Here is a 13,233-nt window from a genome sequence, read left to right as displayed (position 1 = left end):
ACACACACACACACACACACACACACACACACACACACACACACACATACATACACACAAGCTTCCTCTTCCCCATCACATCCTCCCTGGGCCCCGGGGGGGAGTTGGTGGCCACTCCATGTCCTGTCTATGCCAGCCCAGACCCTGGCCGTGGCACCCAAACGCCCCCTCTGCCTGCACCCAGCCGCGCAGCCTACCCCTCCCCCACCTGTGGCCCCAGTGTCGTCCTGCTCCACGGCTGTACCTGGGCCTGGGACACAGAACTTGCCAGGAATCAGAGCATAGGGTAGGAAGACCAGTGCATCCCCGGACACATAAAAATACCCCAAGCCTGAGACGCCACTCCCTCGCCCCCGCCCCATCTCAGGCAGCCTCTGCCCCAGGCAGCACTTCCGCAGCCCCGACAGGAAATGGGCTGGAGGCTCAGCCTCCCGCCATCTCAGAGTAACTTCTTGTTTCCCCCTTGCCCTGTGCTAGCCCTGGGGTTGTACCCCTTGGCTCCACCCCTGAAGTTTGCCCAGGGCTCCGTCCCAGGGGCTGTGTGGGGACAGGATGGTGGATATGATTGCCAAGCTGACCAGGAGGCAGAGTCAGGCCCTGCGGGGACAGGTAGGGGACCCTGGCATTGGGAGGCAGGCTTGGCCTCTGATGGGGACGGCTGAGGGCGTCTGGGTCAAGGGGCCACTCGTGGGCTTCCATCCTCTGGCGCTGTAGGGGCTGGGTGCCCTGGGTTTTGGAGCAGGACCTCTCCTAGATTTGGGGGACGCCTCCCTTCTTGCCTCTTTCCTTCCCCAAGGCCTTGCCTGTCTGAGAGGGGCTGTGGAGGGGCGCCGAGAGACGCTGCCATCAGCTTGGGGGAAGACAGGCAGGCCTGCCACCGCTTGTGGGTCAGGGAGGGAACTGGAGACGGGGGTGCTGGGGGGCCGGGCAGCTGGGTGCGGTGTGAGCCAGGGTGCCTCTTGGCTCTGTCCCCTGGCCTGAGGTGGGAGATCACTTCCCCTTCCCAACTTGGCGTCCCCCGTGCTTCCGTCACGATAGGCGTCTGGGCCTCAAGAGCCGTTGGTGTCCTAGTCAGGGTCTGTCGATGGGCTGCAGTGGGGTGTCATCAGGCCCTGCTGTAACCCCGGGCCAGCTGTGGGCAGGGAGTCCCAGGCCCTGCTCTAACCTGGGCCAGCCTCCCCTTGAAGGCCAGAAGGCACGGAGGGACTGTCCCCACCTGGCTTCCAGTCTGACCCTGGCTGTGGCTCTGCTAGGAGAGGAAAACGCCTCTATCTTGGCCCCGTGAGGGTTCCACAGAGAGTTCTAGAGTTTGAAGGGGTCTCAGGGCTGCTGCAGCCCAGCTCCCTCCATGGGGCTGATGCACCCCTCACTGCTCCCCTCCAGTGAAAGCCCCTTACTACCTCCGGAGTATGTCTCTGAGGCAGCCCCAACCCTTAGAATGTGCTTCCTTCCACGGAATCTTGCCTCACTCCCACTGGGCCTCTGATCTGCGGCCTGGAGCCCCGCAGGGTGATTCTCTATCTTCCCTTCCTCCTGAGGCGCTATCATGCTGGGGGCCTACGCATCTAGCTCCTATGTCTCCTCTGTACCTGCTAGGGCTGCTCTTTGTGCAAGATCCACACCAACCTGCCCAGCCTGGGGCTCCCTGAGGACTCCCAGCCAAGCCTAGCAGCCTGCTGGGCGGAAATCCCTGCTCCAACGCGCCTGGCCCCTTCCTTAGCTCACCACCCGCCCCCATGACCTTCCAGCCTCAGTGGGTCCAGCTGGGCTGGGTAGGAGGTGCGTCTAGTCACCCACCTTCCTCTGCCTCCATCCCATCCTCCCCAGGAGTCTCCTGGCTCCTGTGCAGAGCCCTCATTCCCAGGAAGTCCCTGCTCAGAGCTGACTCCAGCCTCTCCTGTGGTGTCAGAGATGCGTGTTGTGTGTCGGGAAGTGTGGCGTGGGACTGGCTGGTGCGCTCGAGCAGTCAGTATCCTTGGCGGAGGGGCTGTGTGCTTCAGGGCACCGGCTGCCTGCTGGAGGGTGACTGAGGCCACTTCCATCATCCTGGGTCCTGCTCTCAAAAAACTCCTGCCTTCTGGGGTCAGAGGAGGTAGGCAGATGGGTGGACGATGGACTGGCCAGCAAGGCGGAACGCTCTCCAGGAGGCTTGGAGCCGGGCGCCAGCAGGATTTGGGCAGGCGGGGTATGAGAGCAAGGTCTTCCAAGCCAGGAGACCGACGGGAGCGAAAGTACAGAGCTGGGAAGATGCCTTTTGTGTGTGGGGGGGAGGGTCGGCGAGCAGATGCAGGTGAAATCCAGGGTGCCCAGGAGGGCTGCAGTGGGCACAGCGAAAGGAGAAGTGGGGTGGGAGGTCCCGTCTCCGCCACGCAAGAGCTTCTGGGGTGAGGGAGAGGGGTGAGGAACTGGCGTTCCCAGCTCTTCCTGCTCCCTCAGTGCCTNTCATAGGGATTTGGGTCCACTGGTTCACTGCCGAATCCCCAGGGCCCAGGATGGTGCCTGCACCGAACAGGTGAGTCTTCGTGGGACAAATGAATGGATTTTTAGGCACCTACCTAAGGCCTGGGGAGACGCCACCTTGACAGGACCCACTTCCCCTCTTGGGGAGTTTACAGCTCAGCGAAGGCATCACGGCAACAGAGGGACTTCTGTGATTAGAAAAGGGGGGTGGGGTGGTTATTATACAAAATTTTGAGAAACGCTTAAAGAAGAAAAGAGAAAAGTTTAAAGAAGAAAAAAAACACAAACCCAGTCCCCATCATTACGCTGCCCAGAGATAACCTCTGTTAGCATTTTGGAGGGTTTCTAAAAACACATAATTGGAACTGTGTGCTGCTTACCGTGTTGAAATCTTCGTTTCCCTCAGAGCATTGTATGTTCTTAGAAAACAATATTCATGTTCTGGTGCTACTCTGCCTGGCGTCTGGTGATGTGGTTATCTATCTCTCTGGTGGGCTGAGGGTGCTAGGCTGTGGTGGACACACTAGATAAAGGAAGCTCAGGAAGGGCCTTGAACCTGACACCTGAGCCAAGTCTGCCAGGTGAGAAAGGGGTGGGGACGGGCCTAGGCAGGCTGTGATAAAAGACAGCAGGAGAGAGGGTGGGACGTCCAGCAACTGCGTGCTACTGGAGCGTAAAGTTCAAGGCAAAGGGCTAGGAATGGCAGGAAATAAGATGGAAGACAGGCAGGTGTGACGGACGCCTCTGGTGGCCTATTAAAGGCTTAGACTTTGTCCTGCAGGCAGCAGACAGCACTAAGGGTGTTACTGTGTGACTGAACCCTCCAGCCCACCTCCCTTTCCTTTGGAGGGGGAAGACGGCCTCACCTTTCTTCGCTCCTCCTTCCTCCCTCCCATCTGGCTCTCCCTCTCGTTCCCTTCTCTGCAATTGATTCTGGTAAAACCCACACTGAGGAAGTTCCAGTCCCAGATCTTTCTGGGCCAGGAAGGAAGGAGTGGTGGGGGCTGTAGAATGCAGCAGAGCTCTGCCCCTATGTAACCCGAATGGGGGAGGAAAAGGAATGGGTCCCAGTCCATTTTTCTATTCCTGCGCCACCCTTGATTTGCCCCAGGTCCAGGGCACAGTGAGCGCATAGCTGGGAGAACTCATTCATCGATATTTTATTATTGTTAATAAATAATGTAACTGCCTAGGCCTCAGGGACACTTCATACTTTACAATGCCTACTTTACAATGCACTTTCAAGAATATTTCCTCATTCTCCCTTCACTACAATTTCCGGACCGGGCAGGACAGGCATCGTGCGGAACAGAGGCAGGGAGGTCTCCCAGATGGCAAGTGGCCGAATCGGGACCATGTGACCCCGGAGATGCCCCGAAGGTCACGTCAGCTCCCTCCTCCCATAGGTGGACGACTCCTCGGAGCCCGTGTACGCGAACGTAGAGAGGCAGCTGTCGGCGCCTTCGCCCGGCGCTACCGCGGCCCCCCGCCGCGAGTCGTGGGAGACGCACACGGACGCGGGCACCGGGCGTCCCTACTACTACAACCCGGACACAGGCGTGACCACCTGGGAGTCGCCCTTCGAGGCTGCTGAGGGCGCCTCCAGCCCGGCCACCTCCCCAACCTCGGTGGGCAGCCGCGAGAGCCTCGAGACCGACTGGGGCCAATATTGGGATGAGGAGAGCCGCCGGGTGTTCTTCTACAACCCGCTGACGGGCGAGGCCGTCTGGGAGGACGAGCCGGACGACGAGCCCGAGGACGACCTGGAGATGCAGCCAGGCCTGAGCCCGCTCAGCCCCAGGGACCAGCGGGTGAGGGGGCGGGGCCTGGCCTGGGTGGGCGGGGTCTCTGAGAGCCTCTGCCCCCGCCTCTTGCTACCCACAGCCCCTGAGAATGGGGGAGGGGGCAGGGCCTGGCCGGGGTGAGCGGGTGGCTTTAAGGGGCTTCTGACCGGGTCTCCTGCTATGCAAGGACCCCTGGATAAGGGAGGGGGCGGAGCCAGGGCTGAGTAGCTCTGAAGGTCTCAGACCCCGCCTCCTGCTCCCCACAGCTCCCAGCCTGGTGGTGAGGGGGCGTGGCCTGGCCTGAGGGGGTGGGGCCAGGAGGGGCTGTACAGGCTCTGAGATCCTGACTCCGTTTTCTGCTCCCTGCAGCCCCCTACCCCTGAGACGGACTACCCCGAGTCGCTGACCAGTTACCCCGAGGAGGACTATTCCCCCGTGGGCTCTTTCAGTGAGCCTCGGTCCGTCTCTCCCTTGGCCACGCCCCCCGGCTGGTCTTGCCACGTGAACTCCGAGGGGCAGACGCTCTACACCAACCAGTTCACCCAGGAGCAGGTAGGGACAGCGGGCAGATGGGCCCAGACGGCCCCTGGGTCACTCCTCCAGCTCTTCGTCGCTAGTAGCTCCCCTCAACACCATGAACTGCGGCTCCTGAGCAAGCTCCAAGACGCCCCGTCCCCTGCACCTGACCCACCAAACCCCTCCGGGCTCTGGTTAGAGGGAAACTTTTCCTCCCCTCCCGTGAGAGGGTCTCGGAGCCCTGACCATCCCTCTCCCCACAGTGGGTGAGGTTGGAGGACGAACACGGGAAGCCCTACTTCTACAATCCAGATGACACCTCAGTTCAGTGGGAGCTGCCCCAGGTAAGTAACCCGGAAAGGAGGGAGAGTCCTGGGGAGAGGGCAAGGCTTTATACACAACAGTGTTCTTCTCCTCAGGTTCCTGTCCCTGCCCCTCGAAGCATCTGCAGATCCAGCCAGGATAGTGAGGCCCCAGCCCCGGCCAGCCCCCCTGAGGAGAAGGTAAAGGAAGGAGCATGTAGGCCCTGGCAGAAGAAATCGGGGCTTTCTGGAGGTCGTGGGGCCTGGGACGGGGTCAAGCATGTCACCCCCATAGGCCCCAGCACTAGCCTGAGCTGGATGAACCCGGGCCCGGGTCATCCCCGGGCCCAGGCTGGGTAAGGTTGGGAGCTGGGAGGAAGTCTCTTCTGCTGGGGAGGGAGTGGGCTCCCCAACACGGGCAGCTGCAAAAAGGGGTCAGTGGTGACTCAGGCCCAGNCCTCTGACCCACCCACCCCCCCCCCGCCGTGGCTCACCCCCCTTACTGCTTCCTCTTTCCCCTTGTCTTTCTAAGATCAAGACCCTGGACAAGGCCGGCGTGCTCCATCGCACCAAGACCGTAGACAAAGGAAAGAGGCTCCGGTGAGAGCCTGTCTGCGTTCAGAGCAGGGCAGGGTGGGCCTTCATGGTGACATTTACTGAGCACATCCCATAAGCCAGCCTCTTTTTTTTTCTTTTCAAGTTTATTTATTTAAGCAATCTCTACACTGAATGTGGGGCTTGAACTCACAGCCCCAAGAAGAAGAGTCACTTCCATATGCCAGGCTCTTGTTAATCCTCATAGCAACTTTCTAAGCGGTCCCCGTGAGGACGTACTGAGGCACCGGGAGATAGTGATCTCCCCAGGGTCCCTTGGCTACCAAGTGTGAGAATTGGGAGTCCAGCCCTCACGGTTGGGTGTCCCAAGCTGAGCTGTGTTCTTCCGCTCTGTGCCCTGCTCCTGTGGGTGGAAGGGGGCCTCAGCCTGGAGCCCACTGCAAGCTTGGCCACCTCCCCTTCCCCACCCCTACCTAGGAAGAAGAACTGGAGTACCTCCTGGACCGTGCTGGAGGGCGGTGTCCTGACATTCTTCAAGGACTCCAAGGCCTCAGCTGCAGGCGGCCTGGTAAGGCCCAGGCTCCAGGACAGGGACGCTCCCATTTGCTCCTGACCCCTGCGGCTCTTTACCAGATCTGGCTTGTCAAAGGCTAGGTCCCAGACAGTGGAACATGAGTGCCAGCAGAGCTGGGCCTTGGCAGGGGGTGACGACAGCAGATTCAGCCCATGACAGGCACTTCCCACCACCCTGGGCGTGGGGAGCAGTCCTCGAGGGCGGCCATTCCGGCCTGGTGGGCAGGGTGAGTGGGGACTGGGCCCACCTGCTCCTGGGGATGAGAGCTGTCTTCCTTCCTCCTTCCCTCCTGGGTCAGCAGGCAGCAAAGGACCGGCCAGCCCAGATCTCTAGGTTCCAGGAACCCTTGGGCCCCCTGTCCCCCGTCCTGTCCCCAGAGCCAAGGGAGCCTGGTGGACTGGAGCCAGGAGCCCTGGCAGGCCTGTCTGAGCTCCCCTCACTCCTTCCCTCTCCCACAGAGGCAGCCTCCCAAGCTCTCCACCCCCGAGTACACAGTGGATCTGAGGGGGGCCTCTCTCTCCTGGGCCCCCAAAGACAAATCTAGCAGGAAGAATGTGCTGGAGGTGAGTGGTAAGGGTTGGGCGAAGGAGAAGGGGCTTACTGATGGCTCGAGATCCTCACTGGGCAAGCCTCAAGAAGGGGAACCAGGGGAGAGTGAGACTGGAATTCTCAGGGCCCAAAGCCAAGATTGCCCTCGCCCCAGGGATCCCTCCACAGCCTTTCTGGCATCCCAGATTCTGCAGTTCGGTCTCCAGGAATGGGGTTCACTAGTTTTTGGCTCTGGGGGGTGGTGAGAAGTAGGGGGTTTCTGGGGAATGAAACTCATGCCTAGAAAGGCAGCCCTCATCCCAGATGGGAGGCTCCCGGTCCCCAAATACTCACTTTGACAAGCTGGAAACCTGCTGTGGCTGGTCAGAGCCCAGCTTGCAACTGGACTGGGTCCTCAGTGAGTAAGCTGGGTCCCCAGTTTCCCAGGCTCCCCTAGCAGGAAGGCAAAGTCCCGGTGGGGCCCAGATAAGGACCTCATGGGACCACACGCTCCACTGTCCACATGTGGTCTTGCTTTGACCTCTACCCTCACCTCTGTCCCCAGAAGTTCTGAGGCAGCTCATGACAAAAACACGTGTGGTGAGCTGGGAAAGTCCACGGAAAAGCCAGGACCAGGCACAAGTCAGAGGACGGGGTCAGAGTGGAGCAGCATCAGGAGGCAGCTGATGTACAGGTGCTAGGTTGTTGCTAAAAAATAAATAAATAAATAAGAGAGAGTCCAGGCTTATCAGCTACATCATTCTTAGTACTGGTGGGGGAGGGGGACTTTCCCAAATGTTGAGGGAAATCAAGCTTTTTCCTAACCCTTAGCTCTTTTTTTTTTAGAAGTGTTTTATTTAATATTTGAAGGGGGCGAGGGAGGGGCAGAGAGAGAAGGAGACGGAGGATCTGAAGTGGGCCCTGAGCTGACAGGGTAATGGCAGCAAGCCCAATGCAGGGCTCGAATTCATGAACTGCGAGATTGTGACCTGAGCTGAAGTGGCACATTCAACAGACTGAGCCACCCAGGCACCCCAGCTTTTATTTATTTATTTATTTACTTATTTATTTGGAGGTGGGGAGAGCAGAGGGGGAAGAGGCAGAGGGAGAGGGAGAGAGAAAAGGCTCCAAGCTGTCAGCACAGAGCCTGATGCAGGGCTCGAACTCACAAACTGTGAGATCATGACCTGAGCAGAGATCAAGAGTCAGACACTTAACTGACTGAGCCACCCAGGTGCCCCCGCCCCCCAACCCTTAGCTCCCAAAGCAATTTTTAGTGCACAACTGCACTCTAGTTTAGTAAGGGATCCTTGGAGCTGCTTCAGGTAACATGATCAAAGCCAAAAGCTTAGCCTTACAATTCAGCTCAGAAAATGCAATTCTGCAAGGCCTTTGAGTATGTCGTTTTCATCAAGCTTCATTCAGTTTTAGAACCAGCATCTCCACAGAGCAGGCTTGGAAAACCAGTTTGATCCCATGAGGCGCTCTGATCAGTCGGCCTGGAGTCTTCTCCAGGCTTAATGTCTGTCACAGGAGTGAGATTGAAGAACATCACTTTGCTGGCCGTGTTCCTTCCTTGACCTAAAGGGACATCCTTCATCCAGGGCCCTATAAATGTCATCCCTCTGACTTGGCTTTTGATGAAAGCTTCTGAATAAATGCTTCTGAGTTGTCTTTTCTGGCAAGAACTGGAAGGCAGATGGTACTTCTGGAAGCTACTCAAGCTGTTGGAAAGGCTGACAGTCTTGAATGGAAACGGAGGAGCCCCTGCTTCCTGGCCAGCAGGTGGCTATTCTCCCTCCAATCAGGGCTGGCCTGCAGGCGCCTCTAGGATTCTTCTCAAGAGACAGCCCCAAATTCTACGTCGTGGCCAAGTTAGGTGGCCTGGCAAATTTTTGCAGCCAGTCTTCCTCATCGCTTCAGAGCCACAGAAAACTTCAGTAATAGTCCTCTGAAAACAGCTAGTTTGGGGCAGCTCAGCTCGCCTGTGCATTCAACAGGACGGTCGCTTTATGAACTCTATTGCCACATATATGTACAATATGGCTTTTCCTTCTATATGAAACTTTCAGATAGGAATGGATGTTGTTCGGAGAGGCCCTCAGTCTGCCCATCTGTAACAGATACGCTGTCACTTACTGCATAAGGCACTCTGAGGTGGAATGCCTTGGCCCGGGGTGAGGCCCTTGCTCTGTTATGCCTTAGTTCCTGGGGACAAGGACAGATCATCTCCACCGCTTCTGTGTCCCCCCCCCCCCCCACTAAGGCCTTGCTTCAGGACAGACTCAGGGAACCAGAGATGACCTAGTGACTTGTGTCTCTCCAGCTGCGGAGCCGAGATGGCTCAGAGTACCTGATCCAGCACGACTCGGAGGCCATCATCAGCACCTGGCACAAGGCCATTGGCGACGGCATCCAGGAGCTGGTAAGCAGGGCCCAGGGCCCCCAGGGCGGGTGGGCCGGCCATTACACAGAGCAGCTGGGCCCACTTTGGGCGGGCATCGGAGCGTAAATGTCCCTCCCTGCAGATGGACCGCTGGAGAAATAGTCTTTCTTAAGTAGGCAAATCCAGCCTGTGGGGTTGCAAGGGTTGGCCCGGCAGGAAGGTTCTCCAGGTAGGGGTGGGGGCACATCCTAGAGGAATGTCCCGTTTCAAGGGAGGCCAGAAGCAAAGTAAATATCTGAGACAGAGCCTCTGTACTAGAATGACAGGCTAAAACCACAAGATAACATGTTAAAGTATTAACATTTTAAAGTAAAAAGAGTCTACCATTTTTTAGGTTCAAAAAATTAATTGCATAGAGATGGGACAGACCTCCTCTGTCCTCCCATTCACCTGGAAACAACCGGGGGTCTTTTGACCCTCAATTCCAGGTACAGAGTTTGGCTGTATTGCTAGAGGTAGGAATGCAGATCTAGGGCCCTGATGCTGGTGCAGCTGCAGTTGTGGGCTGCGCTGAGGCCTCAGCTGGAACTGCAAGTTCAGAACCAGGAGCCACATACTGAGGAACGCTAGCCTGGTTAAGCGTGCACAGAGGAGCCAGGGAAATATGGGAAAGGGGGGCCAGGATAAGAAAGAGTGGGAGAACAGGGCGACTGTCTCCAACACCTGAAGGGCTCCGAGCAGCCAAGGGGAGAGAAGGTTCTGAGAGTCCCCTGGCGGAGGTCAGGGGAGTTAACTGGAAAAGGAAAGGGTGCGTGCACTCTGCCTGGGAGTCGCCAGGGCCGCTGGGAGGGATGTGGGTGGTANAAAGGGGGGCCAGGATAAGAAAGAGTGGGAGAACAGGGCGACTGTCTCCAACACCTGAAGGGCTCCGAGCAGCCAAGGGGAGAGAAGGTTCTGAGAGTCCCCTGGCGGAGGTCAGGGGAGTTAACTGGAAAAGGAAAGGGTGCGTGCACTCTGCCTGGGAGTCGCCAGGGCCGCTGGGAGGGATGTGGGTGGGGGGGTCCCCACCCCACCCCAGAAGGACCTCCAGCAGGCCATGTGATTCCAGTCTGCAGACTTGCCCCCGGAGGAGGAAAGCGAGAGCAGCATCGCGGACTTCGGGTCCAGGGAGCGCCTGGGAAGCTGGTGGGAGGGTGAGGCGCGGCCCACTGCAGGTGTGCNCGCGACCAGTCCGGGCGCCACCGAGAGACTAGGCCCCGCATTCCCGCGCCCAGGCTCAGCCACCCCGGAGGGCGACTTGAGCAAGGTCCGGCACAAACTCCGCAAGTTCCTGCTGAAGCGGCCCACACTGCAGTCGCTGCGGGAGAAGGGCTACATCAAGGGTACGGGGACGGGGCCGGAGAGCGGGCGCGGGTCGGCTGGGGGGCGGGAACCGGGCGGCGCTGACGGGCCTCTCCCCCAGACCAGGTGTTCGGCTGCGCGCTGGCCGCGCTGTGTGAGCGCGAGAGGAGCCCGGTGCCGCGCTTCGTGCAGCAGTGCATCCGCACGGTCGAGGCCCGGGGTACGCGCGGCGCCCGGAGGCCTCCCTCCGGGGCCCCTTGGCGGAGAGCCTTGGGTGGACGCAGGGTGGGGATGGGGGGGGAGGAGAACGGGAGCCCCCGATAGGAGGCATAGCGGGAGCTTTAGACCCGTCCCACCCTCTGCCCCAGGGCTGGACATCGACGGCCTGTACCGAATCAGTGGAAACCTGGCCACCATCCAGAAGCTGCGCTATAAGGTGGACCATGGTGAGCAGGACGTCCTCGTCCCCAGCCCCGGAGCCTGACTGCGCAAGGGGGTGCTGACCGCCTCTTCCTCCCCCCTCCCCCATGCGGCAGACGAGCACCTCGACCTGGAGGACGGGCGCTGGGAGGACGTCCACGTGATCACCGGCGCCCTGAAGCTCTTCTTCCGAGAGCTGCCGGAGCCCCTCTTTCCCTTCTCGCACNCGCTTAGTGCGGGACCTGGTGCGCACGCTGCCCGCCCCCAACCACGACACGCTGCGGCTGCTCTTTCAGCACCTGTGCCGGTGAGCCCCGCGGGGATGGGGAGGCAGGTGCTGGCGGGGGCCCCCTCCAGCTCTGGGCCCTGAGGGCCACCCCACCCCCCACCCCACTGCCCGCTGCAGGGTGATCGAGCATGGCGATCAGAACCGCATGTCGGTGCAGAGCGTGGCCATAGTGTTCGGGCCCACGCTGCTGAGGCCCGAGACCGAGGAAACCAGCATGCCCATGACCATGGTGTTCCAGAATCAGGTGGTAGAGCTCATCCTGCAGCGGTGTTCAGACATCTTCCCGCCGCACTGACAGCCGGCCCGCCGTCGCTCCCGCCGCTGGCGCTGCGGACCTGGGACTGGGGGCCGCCACAGCGGTCCCATCATAGAAGCTGGACGGTTGCAGGCCGCCTGGCTGAACTCTTATCCGTGAGACCCTCCGCCTCCCACGGGTCCGCAGGCAGATGTGAAATCTGCACCGCTGGGTGCAGGGTGGTGACCCCTGGTGGGCAGTTTGCAAAATGTGATTTTTTCCCCCCCCTGACCTGTCCTGTTTGGGGCTTCTTTGGGTTGAGTTCTTTATTACATAGTCACCTACTCTGTGTGTGTGTGTGTGTGTGTGTGTGTGTGTGTGTGTACTCTGTGTGTGTGTGTGTGTGTGTGTGTGTGTGTGTGTGAGAGAGAGAGAGAGAGAGAGAGAGAGAGAGAGAGAGAGAGAGAATATGTGGGGGTGAGAGTTTGTTTTCCCAGATGGTCCATGCCCGGAGGAGGAGTTAGAGTGAGGGACTTCTCAGTTTCTTGGGGCTTGCACCTGCTCAGGCCTTCAAGTTCACCCTCCCAGTGGGGCCGCCGCCCTGTATGGGTCAGGAAGCAGCACGCATCTTCCTTCCTTCTCTGCTGCCCTGCTTTGCCTCGGGCGCAGCTCCTGCCTGACTCTCAGTGGCTGACTGTGGGCCACGGTGCGCTTCCCTGTTTCAGGCCTCCACCCTCCCTTGATTCACTGTGTCCGGAGCCAGGGTTCTTCATCTTCACGAAGCATGTACCCGGCGCTGGCCACTTGCCATGCACCATTCCCACGCACAGTCCTGTTTCACAAATGAAGAAACTGAGGCAGAGGCAAAGTGACTTGTTCCGGGTCCCGCGGGTGATCGGCCAGACTGCCCAGCTCAGGCTCCTGGGAGGCCCTTTCAACTCTCCCTCTCCTCCAAGCCCCATCATGGGCTTATGGGGAAAGCAAAAGAACTGAAAGTAGGTTCTATCTGGGCCTGGGGAGACCTTGAGGGCAGAAGGAAACCCGCCCCAGCTGGGGGGAGGGGAGGTAGCCCTGTCAGCGGCCCTCAGCCCCTCAGCACCCCTCCCTGGCCCCCACCTGGTCATAAAGAGCTGGGGGAGGCCTACAGGGTGGGGGGAAGGAGGGTACAACCTCTGGGAAGGAGGCGTACACCCCAGAGCAGCAATGCCCTCTCCCTCTATGGGTCTCGGCCCCGCTGCCCCAGCTCTGCTCATTTCTTTTACAAGCAATAAGCACTGATATTTATTGACATTTGTGCCACGCCAAGCATTTCACTTGGATCATCTCAGTTTCTCACAGTCAATATTTATTATCTGCTCCTCCGTGCGGGACGCCGGGCGCTGGGGTGGGGGCGCCACACACGCCACCTCTCTGGTCCCAGCACCTGGTCCGTGGCTGACGCAAGTCCCCCCCCACCCCCCACGTTCCCTCAGGGCCGGGACAAGAATGCCAATGGAGGCCTCACACCAGGTGTCAAAATATTGTAAAGTTCCAAGTCAAGATATAAGTATTCAATAAAAATATGTTCTATTCTCCTACTTTGGCAAATACACATTCATACTGACCCACAGGACCAGGTTCTGCTTTAAACGGCTGTGACTCTTCTGAATTCTGTTCCCTGGGGATATTGGCATGAGAAAAGCTGGCTCTGATGTCAGCCTGGCCCCCCTCCATCTTTCCTGCACCCCCCAGTGCCTCCCTCCACAAGGGGAGGTCCACCAGCACAGACACCCATAGCCCCTGCCACCTGCTGCCCCGTGGCCAACCCATGTGGCCCACCCTTAAGGAAGCAGACGTGGGACTG

At 59.2% G+C, this 13,233-nt stretch overlaps 1 protein-coding gene across 1 annotated transcript; it reads left to right on the top strand.

Annotated features, from left to right (window-relative positions):
• The first annotated feature begins 451 nt into the window (after nt 1-451).
• ARHGAP27 (Rho GTPase activating protein 27) lies at nt 452-11,768 on the top strand. Its single transcript, XM_077747718.1, is given in 16 exon segments — nt 452-609; nt 3,867-4,271; nt 4,614-4,796; nt 5,024-5,104; nt 5,180-5,263; nt 5,595-5,662; nt 6,095-6,185; nt 6,650-6,754; nt 9,046-9,144; nt 10,214-10,298; nt 10,380-10,487; nt 10,568-10,666; nt 10,815-10,892; nt 10,983-11,091; nt 11,093-11,173; nt 11,273-11,768. Coding segments are annotated over 16 exon segments (1,911 nt in total). The 5' UTR covers nt 452-552; the 3' UTR covers nt 11,451-11,768.
• Nucleotides 11,769-13,233: the final 1,465 nt, after the last annotated feature.

Source organism: Crocuta crocuta, unplaced genomic scaffold, assembly GCF_008692635.1.
Source record: "Crocuta crocuta isolate KB4526 unplaced genomic scaffold, BGI_CrCroc_1.0 scaffold289, whole genome shotgun sequence".
NCBI lineage: Eukaryota > Metazoa > Chordata > Mammalia > Carnivora > Hyaenidae > Crocuta > Crocuta crocuta.
The sequence above is the reverse complement of the archived record's forward strand: the minus strand, read 5'-3'. Positions and strand labels throughout refer to the sequence as shown.